This window comes from Trypanosoma grayi (genome assembly GCF_000691245.1).
Source record: "Trypanosoma grayi strain ANR4 Tgr_46_V1, whole genome shotgun sequence".
NCBI lineage: Eukaryota > Euglenozoa > Kinetoplastea > Trypanosomatida > Trypanosomatidae > Trypanosoma > Trypanosoma grayi.
The window spans coordinates 6,184-24,798 of NW_008825665.1; the positions used below are offsets into that span (position 1 = coordinate 6,184).

The 18,615-nt window shown below is 58.6% G+C and overlaps 9 protein-coding genes across 9 annotated transcripts; all 9 read right to left on the reverse strand.

Moving 5' to 3' along the window:
- Positions 1-358: 358 nt before the first annotated feature.
- Positions 359-1,459, reverse strand: DQ04_00461040 (hypothetical protein; the record flags this gene model as incomplete). Its single annotated transcript, XM_009309038.1, has 1 exon — positions 359-1,459. The coding sequence occupies one exon, from the start codon at positions 1,457-1,459 to the stop codon at positions 359-361; it is 1,101 nt and encodes a 366-aa protein (XP_009307313.1).
- A 528-nt stretch (positions 1,460-1,987) lies between these two features.
- Positions 1,988-2,992, reverse strand: DQ04_00461050 (mitochondrial carrier protein; the record flags this gene model as incomplete). Its single annotated transcript, XM_009309039.1, has 1 exon — positions 1,988-2,992. The coding sequence occupies one exon, from the start codon at positions 2,990-2,992 to the stop codon at positions 1,988-1,990; it is 1,005 nt and encodes a 334-aa protein (XP_009307314.1).
- A 245-nt stretch (positions 2,993-3,237) lies between these two features.
- On the reverse strand, positions 3,238-4,509 carry DQ04_00461060 (hypothetical protein; the record flags this gene model as incomplete). The annotated part of the gene is made up of 1 exon (XM_009309040.1): positions 3,238-4,509. One exon carries the CDS (start codon positions 4,507-4,509, stop codon positions 3,238-3,240), a length of 1,272 nt encoding a protein of 423 aa, XP_009307315.1.
- Positions 4,510-5,152: 643 nt separating this feature from the next.
- On the reverse strand, positions 5,153-7,165 carry DQ04_00461070 (putative histone acetyltransferase-like protein; the record flags this gene model as incomplete). Its single annotated transcript, XM_009309041.1, has 1 exon — positions 5,153-7,165. One exon carries the CDS (start codon positions 7,163-7,165, stop codon positions 5,153-5,155), a length of 2,013 nt encoding a protein of 670 aa, XP_009307316.1.
- Positions 7,166-7,449: 284 nt separating this feature from the next.
- DQ04_00461080 (hypothetical protein) lies at positions 7,450-9,492 on the reverse strand (the record flags this gene model as incomplete). Its single annotated transcript, XM_009309042.1, has 1 exon — positions 7,450-9,492. One exon carries the CDS (start codon positions 9,490-9,492, stop codon positions 7,450-7,452), a length of 2,043 nt encoding a protein of 680 aa, XP_009307317.1.
- Positions 9,493-9,741: 249 nt separating this feature from the next.
- On the reverse strand, positions 9,742-15,330 carry DQ04_00461090 (DNA polymerase zeta catalytic subunit; the record flags this gene model as incomplete). Its single annotated transcript, XM_009309043.1, has 1 exon — positions 9,742-15,330. One exon carries the CDS (start codon positions 15,328-15,330, stop codon positions 9,742-9,744), a length of 5,589 nt encoding a protein of 1,862 aa, XP_009307318.1.
- A 284-nt stretch (positions 15,331-15,614) lies between these two features.
- Positions 15,615-16,640, reverse strand: DQ04_00461100 (PhnP protein; the record flags this gene model as incomplete). The annotated part of the gene is made up of 1 exon (XM_009309044.1): positions 15,615-16,640. One exon carries the CDS (start codon positions 16,638-16,640, stop codon positions 15,615-15,617), a length of 1,026 nt encoding a protein of 341 aa, XP_009307319.1.
- A 491-nt stretch (positions 16,641-17,131) lies between these two features.
- On the reverse strand, positions 17,132-17,656 carry DQ04_00461110 (hypothetical protein; the record flags this gene model as incomplete). Its single annotated transcript, XM_009309045.1, has 1 exon — positions 17,132-17,656. The coding sequence occupies one exon, from the start codon at positions 17,654-17,656 to the stop codon at positions 17,132-17,134; it is 525 nt and encodes a 174-aa protein (XP_009307320.1).
- Positions 17,657-17,894: 238 nt separating this feature from the next.
- Positions 17,895-18,458, reverse strand: DQ04_00461120 (hypothetical protein; the record flags this gene model as incomplete). Its single annotated transcript, XM_009309046.1, has 1 exon — positions 17,895-18,458. The coding sequence occupies one exon, from the start codon at positions 18,456-18,458 to the stop codon at positions 17,895-17,897; it is 564 nt and encodes a 187-aa protein (XP_009307321.1).
- Positions 18,459-18,615: the final 157 nt, after the last annotated feature.

The window sequence follows — 18,615 nt, forward strand, 5'->3', positions numbered from 1 at the left end:
AATGACGCCAGACACACAACCAGAGGAAACACAATCACAACTCCCCTGTTTTTTTTTTTCCGACACGATGGCGCGGGGTCGCCCCCGCACTTGCGGTTTTTCTTTTCTTTTCTTTTCTTCTTCTTCTTCTAAACACGCAGGAAACGATGCTCAGCAACAACAATGCCAGGAAGAAGGCTGGCAGAATATCCACACAGATACGTGCAGCAACAAAACAATATGAACCGCAGGAGCTGAAAATTAAGATTCACGTCAAAACAAAAACAAAAAAAGATCATGAATCACAATTGAAAACGGAAAAAAAAAGGTTAGAACGCCCACTTCAGGAACTCTTTTACTGACCCCTCCCCCATTCTTCCTATTGGTCACCCCCATAGCAGCGCGGCCTTTTCCTCCCAGTCTCCTCGGCCCTATCGGAAGAGTCACCATTCCTCTTGGCCTTCTCGTCCTTGCTACGGTCTGGCGCCTCATTCGCGGGAGTGGCGGCAGAGACGGCGGCGGTGCCACTGCACGGATTGCCTTCTTGCAGCTGCTCTGCGCGCGTCACAGCGTCACTCCTGATCTGTGCGGCGCTCTCCAGTCCACTCGGAAAGCAGTTATCACACAGAAAGGAAACAAGCAGAGGAGCGGTGCGCCTCCCACTGTACACGATGCGCTTGCCGTCCGCTGTGTAGGCCACGAGCGACGGCACTAGTTGCCGGTGCGGATCCGGCCAGTCCTGCTCCGGCAGATCGTTGTCGTCGACGTTGCAGGCCATATACGTGAAGAGCGGCCCCGCGCCGTGCCGCGCAGCAGCCTCCCACACGAGACCCACCACGCGGTCGAGCAGCATCAGTATCGCAGGGCACATCACACAGCGGCCGCTCCAAAACGCGCAGATCGCACCGCCGGGCCTCTGCCGTTTGAGGCGTGCTATGCTGCACGTGACAGCGCAGAGCCCGTGCGTGAGCGTGATGCCGTGGGTCGGCTCGAATCGGTCGTCGGCGGGCGGCGCAGCGCCCTGCAGCGCTTTGGGCTCGTTGCCGCGCACCACGCCGCGAAGGAACGCCTCAATCTCCGCCTCCGTCGTGGCGCTGCTGTTGAGGTCGAGCACAAAGAAGTGGTCCTCCTCCATGTCGAGTACGACGAGCATCGGGACGCGGCCGTAGACGGAGGTACACTTCTGTGCCTTCTCGATGTTCCCCGCCGTGGTGAAGGTCGCACGTGGGGCGTGCTGCAGAGCGGAGAGGGGAGTGTCATCCTTGTCGCCATCTGCGGGTGTGAATTTAGCGCATACATAATCAACCCGGCAACAGGTCGACTTCGCCACATCAGGGGATGAAGCAATGATGATGGATCGCTTGTCGTTGAGCTTCTCCCCCATTTCCTCCACAAACTCCGGCCATGTGTAGCCGCCTTCACATTCGGCTGTTACTGCAGTTCTTTCTGCGGTTGTCTCCCGGGTCGCCGCTGTTGTCATCCGCCCTCTTCGTTCCTACACACTAGAGACACGCAAGACCCCACACACTCGCAAATCGCGATACACGTGGCCAGCGAAGTAAAACTGAAGGAGAAACAGACGGAGAGGAGGCATGAGATGGGGGAGGGGAACACGAAGGGGAGAAAGCAAACAACAAGAACAAAAAAAAAAAATAAAAGGAAACACAACGAAAGAAAAGCACCCGCCCCCATCCACCCCTCGCAGAGGTAGATGCAGACACCACTATCACGGCCAGCGCAACTTGATGTTACCTCTTCCATGTGTTTGATGCTTCTTTCTCGCCGCCAGCAACACCAACGAAAAAAAAGGAAAATACACACACAGGAGGAAAGAACGAAACAATCCCGAGCAGGACAGAGGAGAGTAGTTGAGAAAACAAAAAATCCGCCGGTAACAAATTATACGCAGTACTGCACGTATCTTATTGTTGCTTTTTTTTTTTTGTTTTGCTTCTGTGCTTTGTGCACCATATCAAGTTTCATAGTTTCCCCTCCTTTCCAGGTTGCGTCAAGAGGAGGAAACAGCCGCACGCGTCTCCTGCCGCCGCAGGAACTCCACCTTCAATGCCTCATAGAGCGGGAAGTACACGGCCATGTTCGTCGTCACCCACAGCACGCGCACCACGGCGCCACGGAAGAATATGCGCACCCCACCAAGACGATATGTGTCCCGCACCACACGTCTCACAGTCGTGGAGGGGTCGGCCGCGGCGGCAACAACAACACGCGTGCGAATCGTATCGAGTGGCACCGTCACCGTTGACGCAATGAGGGCGCTAAAGCCACCAGAGAAAAATGTACGCACGAAGTCGTGTGCGTAGCCGCGAAACCGCGACGCCCTGTTGGGCTCCTGGTCGAGGCGTCGGCTCTCCATCAACTGCCGTGCCCACGGCCGCATGGTCTCGTAGCATATCCACTGGATTGCGCTGTATGGGATGTCGTGCAGAAGCGTCTGCGGCAGCACCAGCCGCGCACACGCCGCTATGCCGTGCCGACGAATCTGCTGCAGCGCAGCGCGGGTGTCAGGCACGACGGCGGCCTGAATGCGCATCTTCAATGTTTCCATCGGCACACGTGCAACGCAACTCGCAAGCTCTGCTCCACTGGCCGAGATTACAGTTCTCGCGAGGAAACTAGCACGGTTTTCCGCGCTCGTATCGGCTGGCTTCAGCGAATCTCTCACAGTGTTGTATGTGGTCATATATATGGCCTGGTAGGGCACATAAAAGAGCAGCTTGACTGGGAGTCCACCGTAGAGATAGGTTGGCCCCCACCTGCCACTGTAGTCGCGCCACGCACGCCCCAAGCTGCGAGAGCTCGACGACTGCAGTCGGCACTTCACTGTGTCAAGTGGGTGCAGGAAGGACTTTGTGAGGACCGTAGCCACCGTGGAGGCGAGTGCCACAGAGGAGGCATGCAGCGCGGGCGGTGACGACGACAAAGAGTGTTGCCGCTGCTCCTTCGCAGACGTCGCCGCCGCCGCCGCCGCAGCAGCAGCAGCAGCCTCGCCCATGATATAAGAAGTGGAGCTGGATCTTCAAGATGCAACACAAACACAAAAAAAAAGAGCAATCAAGTCAACAGGAAACACAACGATGAAGGAGTCAAACAGAAATGTTGATGAAAAAGGAGCGAGATGCAGGGTTTTTTTTCTTTCTTTCTTTCTTTCTTTAGGGGGGAGTAGCGAAGAGACTCGGAGAACAAAAACAAAAGCATGTCCAGATACAGAGTGCGGCCATCATGCGCAACTCCGCTGCGCTATTCGTCTGTTCTCTCCATCCGCTTCTTCATCTGTTCCAACTCCTCGGCGCGCCGCACGCTGTCCTGTGTGATGCGCTGGAACCGCGATCCACCACCAAACTGCGACGCCATCAGGTTGGCGAACTGCCTAAATGTCATTTGGGAGAAAGCCTTCGCTGGGTCGGCGTCCTCACGCTGCCGCGTTGGCTCCTTCAACTCCCCCGCCTCGTCGAAGTCATCGGCGCGGTACACACGCACGCGGCTGTCTTTTGCGCGTCTTGACTTGGCCTCCTTCTGTGCACGCTCATTCTCATCGTTGAGGATGCGCAGCATCTCTGCCTCCTCGTCGCGGCGGTACTCCTCTACCGCCGCAACGATGCTAGCCTCCGCGGGGTTTGTGCGGCCGTACGCGCCGGACCGCTGATCAATCTCTAGCGCAGTGGGTGTGTCACGGTAGCGTGTGGCGTAGTCCGGCGCCGGTTCGGGGTTTGTAGGCTGCGCGAAGACCATGTTGAGGTACGCCACCGCACTGGAGCCTATGTTCTCCACATCCCTGCGTGTAATGATGTTTCGGAAGAAGGCGATGCACATAACCACACTGCAGCCGACGCCCATGGCAATACCAAACATGTAAATAAACTTCTGCCGGTGGCCCCGGCGCCGGAGCTCCGTCTCGTGATCAAATGACTGCCGCGCATTGTCAACATACTGCCGGTAGTACTGCCGGCTCTTTTTGCGGTGCAGTGAGGAGTCTACATACTCGAGCAGGACCTCCACCGCGATGACAGTCTCCTGCTGCTGCGCGTTAGTGCGCTCCCCGTATACCTTTGCCCAGCGCTCCTCCACCTGTGCAGAAGTCAGCGTCGGCAGTTCGTGCTCCTTGATGCCAAGTACCTTCGCGGCGGACTTCGCGTCCATCCACTTCTCCACCTCCTCCACAGTGAGGTGATCATCAGGCGTTGTGTTCTGCTTGCGCTGCAGTGGGCCGGTGACCTTCTGAAAGGCGTGGTGTGCAAAGACAGGGTCCCACGGTTGGTTGGAGGCAGTTGGCCCTTTCGGCATGTCCTTCGATGTAAACTTACCTGGCTTGTACACGTCACCCAACTTGAAGAAGCTACTGCGTCGCTTCGGCTTAATCGGTGTGGACGTAGTCGCAGCGCAGCGTGAAGCCTGAAGCAGCACCTGCGCTGACGGCGACGGCGAGGACGGGGACGCTGATGACAATAGCGGTGCTGACGCCAGCGTGGCGCCGCTGAGGGGTCCCAAGCCCGCCCTACACATGCGCCTCATACTCAACGTCGTCTCTCACCCCAAGCACCCCGCTTCCTACTTGCTACTGCTCCACACAACGCTGTGGCTAGTAAAGAAGAAGTCGAAACAAGAAGAAGAGGGAAGGGGCGAAAGTGCAACGGAAAAGAAAAGACGCATCCATACAACAGCCAAAACAAAAAAGAGTCCACATAGATGGTACATATAATGAGTGTAATAAAGCTTGGGGTGTGTAAGGGCGGGGTACACACACACACACACAGAGGTTTGCGTGTTGTCACACCGTACCTGCACGCATATGCATGCGCAAGCACTCTTTTCTTCATTCCACACTNAAACAAAAAAGAGTCCACATAGATGGTACATATAATGAGTGTAATAAAGCTTGGGGTGTGTAAGGGCGGGGTACACACACACACACACACACACACACAGAGGTTTGCGTGTTGTCACACCGTACCTGCACGCATATGCATGCGCAAGCACTCTTTTCTTCATTCCACACTTCTCCTTTCCTTTCCTTGTGTCTGTGTGCGTGTGAGGGTGCATGTGAGCATGTATATACGCTCTGGTCTCTTAAAGAAGGAGCAGCCCAACATTCCCTCGCACTTAATCGCTCGTCGGAGTGTGATGGCGTGAAGAGGGTCGCCATCGGCCCACACGCTTAACTCCCGAAGAATAGACCCTTCAATTTGGAGAAAAAGCCGATGTTTTCATTGTCGTCGTCCTGCACCACCTGCTCCTCCGTGATGACGTTGGCGCCGTCTGTTGCGAGGCGCTTCACCATGTACGTGTCCTGCAGCTCGTATCCGAGCTTTGCGTAGTACCGTCGCACGCCGACGCCTGCAATCACGGCGATGTGCGTGAAGCCGCGCTCCAACGCCAAGCGCTCCGCTTCCCGCATCAGCTGTGTGCCGACGCCCATGTGCTGCGCCTCGTTGCCGGAGTTAGGCCGCGACACCGCCACAAGCCGCCCGTATGTGTGCAGCTCGCGTATTAACGCGCTGCCCTCAAGTGCCTTGTAAAGTGCATTCGCCGCACTGCTGTCGTCGCGCAGCCGCAAGCGCAGGTGGCCGTAGAGCGTTGTCCGCTCCATGTTTTCCACAGAGAGGTACAACTCCGTGCCTTCGCTCGCACGGAACTCATCAACAAACAGTTTAGTGTGGTTGCGGTCAACAGGGGCTCCCTTACACTCCCGCTCTCGAATATCCCTGCAACGGATGCCCTTCGCTTTCATCTCCGCCTCAATTACCTGCCGCAGGTTGCACCGCCGCTCGCCGCCCATGATGTATGTTGTTGGGATGTCGCGAATGATGCGATTCAGCCGAATACGATGGGGACAGTGCTCCATAATGTACACAAGCAACTTCACCATCCACGTCCCACCCTCGATCTCCGCATACGGTTTGTAGAGTCCATTGCGGTACCACTCTTCAATCTTCGTATACGGCACCGTAGCGGTTGGGTACACCTTCCACTGGTCCACCTGAAAGTTCTCGTTGTCAGCAGAGAAGAGATACTCAAACATTTCCCGGTCCTTTAGGTAGCTGCTACCGGGTAGATCAGGCATCCAGTGCGCGTCCACCTTAAAGCCAGCATCAAGCAGTCGTTTGATGCCAACAATCGTCTTGGCTGTTGGGCACTCACGGTTTACAATAGTCAAGATATCATCGTCCAGGTGTTGAACCCCAAGTTGCACACGTGTGACACCAAGCGAGCGAAATCGCCGCAATTCTGTGGTGGTGATGTAGTCCGGGCGTGTCTCGACGGTAACGCCAATGATGCGACAGCGGGCTTCCTCGTTGCATGTGATTTCCTCCTCTAGACTCTTCATGGGGCGCAGTGGAGCAGAGTCGTAGTAAGTGTTGGCAGCGTAGAAGGAGCCCGTCATGAACTCCTCGACATACTTCTTCGGGTAGAAGGAGAATGTGCCGCCGAGAATGATGAGCTCAATCTTGTCCACCACATGACCATTATTCTCCAACGCACTAGCGCGGTCATAAAACTGCCGGATGGGGTCCCATCCGTTGCGATAGCCGCGCAACACACCTGGTTCCTTTAGCAGATACGAGCGTGCGATTCCAGGCTGGTTTGGGCAGTAGTGGCAGTCCTTCGGGCACGAGAACTGCCCCGGCCCCATGAAGACTGTCACGACAAGCACGCCGCTGTGCGACTTGCCACGCTTCCGCACCAACAGTTCCTCGACCGCCGGCGACTCCTGCAGCTCGCCAGCACGGACCAGTTGGCGGTACGCTGCGGTGAGCTCCGACTTCCGCGCGGTGTCTTTGAAGCCGGGGAGGCACGACGCCTTGACGCGGAGGTGTTCCAGCTGGTTTGAGCTCTTAGCTCCTGCGGCCTTGCGTGCCAGCACGCGAACCGACTCCAGCAGTGCCTGGCGGCGGTCCTCTGGAAGATCGCCAAAGTCCTCATAGCCATGCATCAAGTCCTCCACATCCGCCGCCTCGTCGGGCGCCTCGTACGGACCCAGCTGCTGCTGAAAGCCATCCATCATCGAGCGGCCCGCAAAGCGGGTCTCCCTCAGCGACCGATGCACGCCGGGCTCCGCTTCTTCTCTCTGCTGCTGCTGTTGTGGAGGAGGAGGAGGAGGAGGAGGCGGTGGTGGCGGCTCACTGCAGTCCTCCGACTCGCACGCCTCCCGAGGGCGTTTGGATGCCATGTCCCTTCGCAGCGCGCGAAAATTCAAATACACCGCCCGTCCCGTGACAGCTCAACAACAACAACAAAATCAACAGATAAAAGGATAAAAAGAGAGTGAGGTGACGAAGAGCATTTTAGGAAACCGATAAAAAGGCATAAGGAAGAGGGGAGTGCGAATTTATCACGCGCACACAGCATCAGTTGCCTCAATGCACGCATGCACACCATGTCTGTGACCAATGTAAAGACGAGAAGGACGTAAGTCCACACCAATAGTAGTAGTAGTAGTAGCACCAGCAGAAATTATCCACCAAGCCTGCCCTGAAGATCTACCGCGCCCTCCAGAGTGTTGTTGTCAATGCGTGTACCACGCTTCGTCCAGAGTGGGGCCGCAAACTCATACTGTTCCTCGAGCAGACGCGGCTCTGGGTCAACCAAATCTCGCGATTTGCGCTTCCTCACGAGCTTCGTCATGTATGTTTGCATGCGCCCAGGTGGCTCGCTACTAACAATGTGGCGAAATAGTTCTCTGTCCCCGGCGATGAGTGCCGCCTTGGCACACCCCATGCGAACAGGTGCAGAGGCCTCTGGCAGAAGACGCTGTATTGTTGCGGCGATGTCGGGGTCGCCAAGCTGCGCCAGATACTGCACATGCATACCGAGGCGTTCTGCAATGGTGTACTCGGGGTTAGGAATCTCTCGCGTGGCCGGGTACAACAGCGCTCGTTCCGGCAACCTTGCCGCCGCCTCCAGTTCAGCGAGGCGCTGTCGCATACCACGCACACCGAGAAAACTCGGTAGCTGCTTTGCCCACTGCATGACGTACAGGAGTGTCATCACCGCATCAATGGGGATGTCGTGGGCGAACTCCGTTTTGAAGAGGCGATTAAAGCGGCGCACTAGTTGGCCGCCACCGCACATGCGCTCATTGTCTGGCCACACCACACGCACAAACACGGGGATGTGCATCTTTGGCACCACTTGAGAGTCCTTCCACATGAATCGGAACGCCTCTGGGTCCTGTGGAGGGAGCTTCACCTCCGCGGAGAGCTGCACCTGCACGAAGAGAAGGGCCTTGGAGAAGACGCAGCGGTAGAGCGACGTGGCAACGCCGGGTCCCTCGATTGTGGGTGTCATGTGCTCAGCGTGTAGGTCCGTTACGGTTCGCATGTGCGGGATAGCAAAGAGGAAGGGGCAGAGATCAATGTGCTCCATGAAGCGCTCCGGGTCGTCGTATTCACCGAGAAAGAATTCCTGTTGATTGGGGAACTCGCGAATCGGTGCAAACACGAACTGTGCGTTGCGCGCGTCATATGCCATGAAGCGCAGAATATCACTGTCACTCGACGGCATACGCTGCAGCTCCAACAGCCGCCTAGCTGTCGCAAAGCGCTCCTCAAAGTCTTTATGGTGCCAATCACGATGCAATGTTGCCATGGAGGCAAACTCTGACAGCACGCGGCGAACAGCAGCAGCGGTGCCCTTTACAGGCAGCCACATGGCGGGTGGGAAATCGTCACTGAGCTGAATGTAAACCACCGGTGCCTTTTGCAGCGGGTCCACATACAGCTTAGCTGGCTGTGTCCCCAAAGAGGTTGGCATCTGCACCCTTTCAGGGAAGGCGTATGTGTTGCAGAAGTGCACATACTCTTTGCGTGTATTGCCCAAGCACAACAGTGTGCGCTGCTCGTGGGTATACGTTGCTGTGCTTGCAAAATGGTAGGGGCCGACGCGGTAGTCTGCCTCATCCAGTAGATTGAACGGCAACCACAAGTACGGATCAACGCCATCGTCCTCGTTGTTGTTGTTGTTATTGTCGGTGTCGTCTTCGGCGCCCACGGTGTCTGCAGAAGTGGAGTGGCGCTGCGAAATCACATCGCCAGCCAACGCCGCCGCATCCATCTCATCCTCGCTGTTTCGCCGGTAATATAAGTCCTCGCAGAGCTTGTAGAACCACACTGGGGGTTCACTGCCGTCCGCGGCTGCATCCATAAAAACGGACCATAGCTTTCCTGCACGATGTGCAGAGGCAACAGGGCCATCTGCAGCGGCTCCCTCTTCCTCTTCAAGTAGTGACGGCGACGCTTCCACGTTAGGTGTGTGTGGGTCGTACCGCACCGGCGGATCCACCACGTCCATCGTGCTGTACGTGCGTGTTGCGTCCTCGAGCACAACTCTCGTTGGCGGATCCAGCAGCGATTCGAGGAAGGGCGAGCACAAGTCCGCCCCGTCGGACACCTGCAGCTCCGTCGTCGTGCCGTTGTTCGCGGCCACGTGCCGCCTGAGCGCAGTGTGAGTCGCGCCGCATACCAGCGGCGGCACCGCCCTCGCAGCCACACGCCGCATTGAACCGGTATAAAAACCTCCTCTTGGTGGTCCAGCAAGGCCGGGAGATGTCCCATAACGATGAAAAGAAGACAGAGAAAGCAAGCAAAAGAAAACCAAAAAACAAGCAACGATATATTATGCCAATCAGGAAGACTAGCAAAAAAAAAAAAAATCAAAATATGTCTGGCAAAGCAGCAGGCTGAGATGTCAAAGGGAGTGAAGGAGACAACATGTGTGTGGTATTGTGAAGGAAGCAGGGTGATTTGCTCACAGGCTCGTCACGTACCGCTCTATCGCCATCAGCTGCGAATACAGCCGGAAGAGCTGTCGTTTCTCAAATGACAAGTGGCAGTCAATGGAAAGGCAGCGAAGTTCCTCTCCTTGCGCAGCAGCAAGACGGCGTGGAATGGCAAAGTGCATGTCTTCCATGTCTCGCTCCATGCCAGCAACGAAACTCGGTCCACCCGCCTCACCACACGTGCCGATACAGCGCAGACACGCCGTCTCCAGCAGCCGCAACCGCCGCTCCACACCGCAGCGGCGCGCCACAACACGCACAGCAGAAGTTGTGCGGTCACAGAGACAGCGAGAGCAGATGGGCGGATTCGGTGGGGGCGTGTTAGCGCATTCCTCAAGGCAAACTACACACAGCGTCTGTTGGTAATATGCATCCAGGGTCCGCTTCTTCACCCGGCACACCGTCATGTCGGCTGGTGGGATTGGATTCTCTCTATCGCTCGTGTTACCCTCCGTGTCATTGACGTTGATAACGACGGCCTCACGGCAGGAACGTGTCCTCTTCACGCCTGTAAGCGAAAGATCCGCCAGTCTCAGGTCAAAGTAGTTACGGTAGGCACGTCGTCGCGGCATTGCAGCGTACCAACTCGCGCAGCTCACGCCGACAAGATAAAACATGCGGTCCAGTGTGGGGATGATGTGGCGCATGATGTAATACTCGCTGTTAATGCGCAAATCCTCCTGCATGCTCAGCAGCCGCTGTGGGTGCACCACCTGGTCACGCAGGCGCGCGGAATCAATAGGCTGCACCACCACGTACGGCATGCGCTCGCGCCAGTAGGGCGTGTGCATGACGTCCTTCTCCATCAGCTGCAGCGCCAGACGTGCACCAAGCGGCAGCCTGGAGTCACTGCGGTACCGGCCGAGCCTCACCGCTCTGCGGAAGATGCAGTCCGCTGGGCTGCACTCGCCGCGCTGTAGCTTGCCCACCTCCGCGTAGAAGCGCGCACGCAGCGCCTCTACTGAGGAGCCGGTGAAGAGCGCGTGGATCATGCTTGCCGCCAGGCGTGATGTCGCCGCGCACTGATCCCTGCGCACTGTCTCGATGCCCTTCGCGAGGAACTGCGGCTGCTGCTGCTCTGGCTTGAAGTACGCGTAGCCGACGTACCGCTTCTTGACAAGCAGCAGGCACGGCAGAAGCACCTTTTCGAACTGCAACTGGATGGGTGAGGGGTTGACGGCCGTCACCTCCTGCGCCATCTGCTCGCCCAGCAGGAACGCTTCCTCCTTTGTTCGCCCCGGCAACCGCACGAAGAGCGAGTCAGTGTCGCCGTACACCACCTCCGCCTTCCACGTTGGGTGGCCGCTGATGAGCCGCATCGCCCGCTCGAGCGTCTGTCGCCCAAGCAGCACAATAGCATCGGCGATATCGGCACATGGCATTCGTCCTGTAAAGGAGGCAGCCGTGTATCCGTACGTTGTGTTGGCGAGCATCTTTATAGCCAGCTGCTGCTCGTGAAGAACACGCTGCATGTATACGTCCTGGCGCGGTTGTGCCACGTGCTTCAGTGCCGCTTGCACCTCGAAGCGTGTCTCGAGGAGTGCGCGCAGCATGCGTGGGAGGACACCCTCGCGTGTCTCTGGCGTCAAGAACATGCAGCTGTTCGGCGCGAACGTCACGCGGTGTGATGTACTGCCGGACTTTTCATCGGCGAGGAGTGAAAGCAGCAGCGGATCCGCCTGCACATACGACGGCAGCACACCGAGACGACCGCGGCCGCACTTCGCCACTGAGCCGAGGCAGGTGGAGTAGCAGATGTTGTACGCAATGACGATACTCGGGTAGAGGCTGCGGAAGTCCAGCACAACGACCGGGTCGCTCTTGTAGAAGCCACTACGCGGCTGCATGATGAGCGGCATGCTCTGCAGCCGCGGCTGGCGGTGCACCTGCTCGAGCGACGGCGATAGCATCGCGTAGCCGATAGGCTTCGCCATGCGGTGCAGCGTCGCCTCGACGCGGTGCTGGCTGCCCCGACTCAGCACCTCGTGGAAGAGAATGCCGTACATCCGCGAGAACTCCGCGGTACGGGTGTAGAAATGGAGGTGCTGTGCAATGTGGTGTGGCGTCACGGCGCGTGTGAGGAGTACAGAGAGCGCCACGCGCCGCATTGCCTCTACCTCACCTTCGTCAATGCCGCTGCCGCCACCGCTGCCGGTGTACATCTCCGCCAACGCCACATCCGTGAAGTACGGCAGGCTGCCGTGGAATAGCTTCTGGTGTGCCATCTGCAGCGTGTGCGACGGCAGCTGCAGCTCCTTGGAGAGCTGCTTGCCTAGGTCAATCACGACGCGACCGGCGATTCGCACGCTGGTGCCAAAACGCCGCGATAGACGCTTCATGGTGTCACCCACGCTCGGGGGATCAGCAGCACGTGGCCTCGCACCACTCCCCGCCGAGTTGCCACTGTCACCCGCCAGCGACGACGATGATGACGATGTCGCTGCTGACACCACGTCGTCGCCATCATTGTCATCATCATCATCATCATCCGCAGAGTGAATGTCAATGTCGGTGGTGAGGCGAGAGAAATCGCGCGCGAGGCTGCGCTGCAGGACGGCACGGTAGCGCAGCGCGAGGAGCCCCGCGCCGTACTTGGCCCCGTCCCACGACAGAATAATGTCGGGGTCGTAGCCGCGCAGCTCCCGCCGTACACGCCGCAGGAGGTGAGACTCGGACGGCACGTGCACAACATCCACTGCGTCGCCGAGTGGCAGCGATCGCCGCGATGCCGCGGCTCCTCCTGCTGCTGCTGGTGATGCTGCCGCCCCTGCCTGAGACACGCAGAAGAGACGCACGCTCACCGTCGCAGCGGTGGTGGTGGTGCGGCCGAGCGCCACGGCAAGGAGTTGCTCTTGCGCCACGTGCTGCGCCCCGCGCTGTCGGCGGATGAGCACCTCCACACACATCACACGGAGGGCACACGTCACGTAGGCACCTCCCTGCAGCGAGTGCGACACGTTGGACGATGCGTGTGGTCGCCACGTCTGCTTTGCACTTGGTGTGCCTCGCCTCTCAGGTGGTGTGGCTTGTGATGGGGCGATGTGTGTGAGCAGCGGCACCGACGCACGATCGGCGCCCACCACAGGTGCCACAGCACTGTCCCCAACAGCAGCAACAGAAGTGGGCGTGGCAAATGGCCAGCTGGCAGCAGACACCACCATACAATTGCGATCCCTGTCATAAATCCAGCGGAAGTTGCGAGGGATATCGCCTGCGATGCAGCACGGCTGCAAGCGCGACGGGTTTTCTCGAAACTTTAGCAAGAATTTAGCGTGGCCAGTGTCAACGAGCTGCACTGAAGAGGAAGGCTGCGAATCCGCCCCACCACTAGCCACCTCAGGCAGCGAGAGAGGCCGGCATGCGCGCGGTGACGAGCCTGCGCAGCTGAGCAGCAGCGATAGTTGCGACTGCACCACCTGCTGCCGCACCTTCGACACGGATCGCTGCAGCACCACCGGCGTGTTGCTCACTCCGCCCGCCTCTCGCTGCTGCCGTAATTGTGAGGCTCCAGGCACCACGCTCACATCAGAGGAAGCCCCGCCACGAATCACAGAAGCCGCAGTAGCAACAACAGACGACGACGACAACGTGGAAGAAGAGGAAGCTGACAGAAGCTCCTCACCCTCATCCACAACGCCCGCCGTTGTGCAACCAGCAGTCTGCGGAAGCAGTGCCGCCGGGAATACCACAAACTCTCCACCCGCACACGGCGGAATAGGCGACAGGCGCTGTTCCGACACGTGGTAGCGGTAGCGGCACAGCAGCGCGTCACTAGTGCAGGCACGAACCGAGTGCCGTACCGCGACCCGCGAGGCGTGCGCCAGCACCTCGACGGGGTTGTCATCCTCCACGTCGCCCAGCAGCAACTCCTCCGCCGCTGAGGTCACGCCCTTCGAAAGCCAACGCCCGCGCCGCTCGAGCTCGCGCTGGCTGTCGGCAAGGTGCGTCTCGCCAAGCGTGAGGTACCATTGCAGCCGCACGCTGCCGCTGCCAAGCGCCGTTATCTTCGCGACGGTGGGTGACGACGGTGCATCTCTCTCCGCCCGCAGACCGAGCAGCACGACGGAGTCACCAACGTCCAGCTTTGCGTCACTGATGTCCACCACTCGCACACGGCTGCTGTTGCTTGACAGCAATGAGCGCTCCCCGTCATCATAGTCATCCTCCTTCTCCTCTTCTTCCGCACCCTCTCTCCCCGCCTCACCCATTTCGTTTTGGGATAGAGATGAGGAAGTCGATGAGGTTTCAGGGGCCTTTAGCGCCGTGTCTCCGTCATTCGCGTCGCAACGCTGCGGTGACGCAGTGGAGTCTGACGCAGACAACACAAGCGGTGCGGTGCCAGTGTGGCTGCGCCGCATCTCCTCCAGGAGCTTCTGCGTGATACCGTTGTGCGGTGAGGCGGCGCTGGCTGGATTCTCCCTCTCACCTTGCGTGGATGGTGTTTCCCGCTGTAACAATGCAGATAGAGCATTGGGGTCAGCAGAAGCAACAACAACAACTGCGGCGGTGCGTGCGCGCAGGTACGCAATCGCCCGCTGCTGCATCGCAGCGACGGCAGGATCGCAGCGCTGCAGATCCGCGACACTGCAGCAGCGGGCAGTGGTATCCATCCCCGCGCCACGCCGTATCGTGTCGTCGACACCGTAGTCTGCAAAGTAATCCCGCACGCTGCGGCGGACGGAGAGAAGATTTTCACCAGGCTCCATCCGATTACCGCGCTGGTGGAGCGCGCACGCCGCCACATCGATCTCCACCTCCGCACACGTGAGGCGTGGCGGTTCGCCGCTCGGCAGCACCGCNCGCTGGTGGAGCGCGCACGCCGCCACATCGATCTCCACCTCCGCACACGTGAGGCGTGGCGGTTCGCCGCTCGGCAGCACCGCGGCGATGTGCAGCTGCGCCGTCTGAAGCCCCACAGGGAGTGGCGCGCGTGCGGTGCACACTGGAATGCGGAACGGCGCCATCCCCTTGACGCCGTAGTCCACCATGAACTGGAAGTGGAACGGCGTGTGCGCTTCATACACGTCCCAGCGCCGACCCGCAACATGCGTGCTGCCGCGCAGCAAGTCGGCAAGTCGTCGCACCATGGCGGGGTCGATCACGCTCACCTTGAAGAAGCGCCGCGGACGTGCGTGGTAGCCGTAGAAGGGTAGCAGCCGCACCACCTCCACGTGATGCAGCACCTGCGGTGGCTCCACCGCCGCGGATGTGCGGAGGCGCAGAGCCGAAACAGCCACCGTCTCGAGCTGCGCGCCGAACTGCATCGCAGAGACGCGCGTGTCGTGCTGCTCCACCATGAAGTACGGATACACCCCGTGCACGTGCACGCAGATGGTGTGCTGCTCAACAGCGCCCCCCACCCCCGCTGTTGCCGCTGTGGCGCCATTGGAGCCCCGCGACGCATCGCCGTCGTGTCGCCGGGTGGAGACGTGGCCAAAGAGGTGCAGCAGCGGGCACCGGGCGGGCACGCGGTGGAACAGTTGGCACATCGCCGCGTCACCGAGCGAGGCGTCAGGCTTGGTGAGGGAGCACTCAATCGACACCACATGCAGGTCCATGTGCTCCGCGATCACTGGCACATCCGATTATAAATCTTATACTCTGTTAGAGACGTCAAAAAAGAAACAGCAAACCAAAACAAAAAAAAAAAAAAACAACTAAACATAGAAAGTAATCCACTGAGAGAATGAGAAATACATATACATATATACTTGCCCTATATACTCTCTTGTTGTGCTGGGCGGTGTCTACTGCTGCCGCTGCATGCACCACCATCATCACAAACACCAAATTCCCCTTCATTCATTCGCCGCAACATCCCATCATTCACATCCGAATATAATCAGAGCTGCGCAGAAGTGTCCTTGCCGACCGCAACGACGCATCCGTCGTAGCCCATTGCCATCCGATCACCCACTCCTAGACTTCGCAGCTCCTGTGTCATAGCCCCGTAGTTCAATGAATGCGACATGCCCACAAAGTACGTCATGCCTGCCTGAATCCTACGCGCCGCCTCGATAGAGGCATCGACGTGTAGATGAGAGACGTACGGGTTGCGTGACACCATATCAAGCAGAAGCACCTCAATAGGTGTCGACACCGGGACGCCCAAAATCTCCTTGGCTTTCGCGACGTCAGTAAAGAACCTCTCCTCGAGCGTACTGATGTCAGATACATACAACAGTAGACGCGGGTGCTCACCCGGCATGTGCAGCGGCATGAGAAAGGCGTTCGCGCAGTAGTTCACGCCGTGCGGAACAGCAATGGGCACAAGTGACCAGGTTGCTACCGCCGCCTCCTCCTCCGTGGTCGGTGTCACACGGGCGCGCACGTTGATTGTAACTTTCTGCAGCGGTTCAAAAGTAATCCACTTTATTGAAGCCACGTAGTTCGTCTTATTCTTACGCCACGCGCCAACCACTGCGGGGCCGTCCTTTGGGAACAAGTATGGGTACGTGCGCTGCATCGACACGGCGGTTCGCTCATCAGTGAACACCTCGAGTGCGGTGTCGGGGCGGTTGTAATCCCGCAGGTCATCGATGCCGAATGCGGCATCAGCGTGGTCGTGTGTAAGCAGCAATGCACTGAGGTCGGCGACGCCGACGGTGGATAAGACTTTGATGGCTGACTCACGGAACGTCTTACCGCAGTCGATGAGGATGTTGTGGACTGTGCCATCGGTCGGGTGTCTCATCTGTAGGAGGAAGGATGGGTTGAGGCGGTGGTTCCTGCTGCTCCGCGGCCGCTCGAGCGCCTCCGCGCAGGTGGGGCACGGGCTGCCAGTGGCGATGCAGCTCAGCATGGGCGTGGAAGTGCTGGAACCGGCACCGACAATGAGCCCACGCAGAAATTTCATTTCATTTTGCATAGCGGCGACCCCCAATATCTTTAATTTCTTGTTCTTTCCCTTTTGTTGTTGTTGTTGTTTCCGTTGCGTGTGAAAGCAGTGTTGATGTGGCACTACGCTTCAAATGTTATTGCGTGGATACTGGTGGGTCCCAGCAGCGCTACTCGGCGGTTTGTCGACCTTCTGGAGGGCCAGGGCGCCACAAGCACAACGGTGCAACAACGTGGTGCGGAGAGAGGTGAAGAGGGGAGGAATGGCGTGAAGAGGCAAATTCAACGCGACCAACTGGCTGGCACCACAGCGCGACTACATACATACATACATACACAGAGAGAGAGAGAGAGAGACACACACACACACAAACACACAAAAGGGAGAGAACGTTGTAAGTGGTCCACAAAAAAGAATGCNAGAGAGAGAGAGAGAGACACACACACACACAAACACACAAAAGGGAGAGAACGTTGTAAGTGGTCCACAAAAAAGAATGCCATATATGTCGTGAGCTGGTTTCACATATGTGAGTGGTACGCAGGACGCCGCATAATAGTGATGGAAGCAGCGCAGAGAGGCGCTGCTGCCCGCCCCAATTGGTACTGCTTGTGTGAGTAGACCTCCGCCGTCGTCCGCACGGCGTCATCACTGACATCCGTTAGCGCCGTCCGCACCATGAGCGGCGAGACGGTGGAGACAGGACTCATGTACTGCGTGTGCACCCGCGTCACTGTGCCACCGCTCCCGCACCGCAGGCCCACGTGAGCCTTGCAGAAAGCGAAGAGGAGCGCAAGACACAACCCACCGTGAAGTGTGCCGTGGCGGTTGCAACACCAGTCGCCGAGGTGCGCAGGCGGAATGTGCCACCAGCGCACATCTTTCGTCTCGCTGCTCGGTGACAGGGCGCCCCCAACTGGCTGCTGCTCCACGAGATCCCGCAGCCCCAACCGCGCCGACAGCAGCTCCGACGCCTCAGAGAGAACAGCGGCTCTGCTGCTGCTGCTGTTAGGTGTATTAATGGACACACACTTGGAGACAGCCATGATGGAAACTACGCAAACCGTAGGTGGTGCGAGCGGAAAGGAGTGGAGTTCGTGCAATTAATCGTCAGGGAAAATATGCCACAAACACACAGACAGACACACACTCATATGTGCAAGCCCCATGGAATATCACGCCTCTCCCCTCTTCGTCTCTCTCNCCCCTTTCTATGTATGTCTCTCGCCTTCCTCCCTCGCCCACCACTACGTATCCTCCTCCCTTCGCATCTTCTCGTCTGCCTCACAGCTTCAGCACCTTCAGCGGCACCCGCGTCTCCACCTCGACGTGGGGCGAAACGCTGAAGAGGCCGAACATGTGCGTGTAGGTCGGCACGTTGAACTCACGCGCATTGATGGGACAGCGCACAATGAGCTCCGGCCCCTCCAGTGTCTTGCTGCAGCGCACCGTGTGTGTCTCGCCGTGCAGCTGCAGGGAGCCGACAACCTCCTCCGGCGTCTCCTGCTCGACGCTGTAGACAATTCGCGGGTAGCGCGGGGCGTCCAACACGTGTCTGCGCGTCCGAATCGCGACACGCTCCACCTCGGAGAAGTTCAGCCCGAGCCGCTCGAATTTGCCGCTGTCCACCTCGCACTGCGGCAGGAGCGAGTCCGCGTCCACCTCGACCCGCCTGAGCATGCGGTGATTCGCGTCCACGACGTAGGCGAAGCGCTCCACGCGGAGGCGCAGCGCGCGGCCAATGTAGCGGCCAAGGAGGCCCGCCGGCTGCGCGTAGACGTACATATCCACGTCGCGCAGCTCCTTGCTATTCGTGACGCGCCTCTCGCCCGCGACCCACTGCAGCATCCCGGCCTAACGCGTGTGTAGGTCTGTGCGTTTGTGTGTGCAGGCCTCTGTGTGCGTGCGGGGGGCAAATGTGATGAGAAGAGAACGAATCGCTACTGTCGCCGCCGCCTGTACTCGCACACAACAGAACCAAGGAAAACCCCCACCCCCCCCAAAA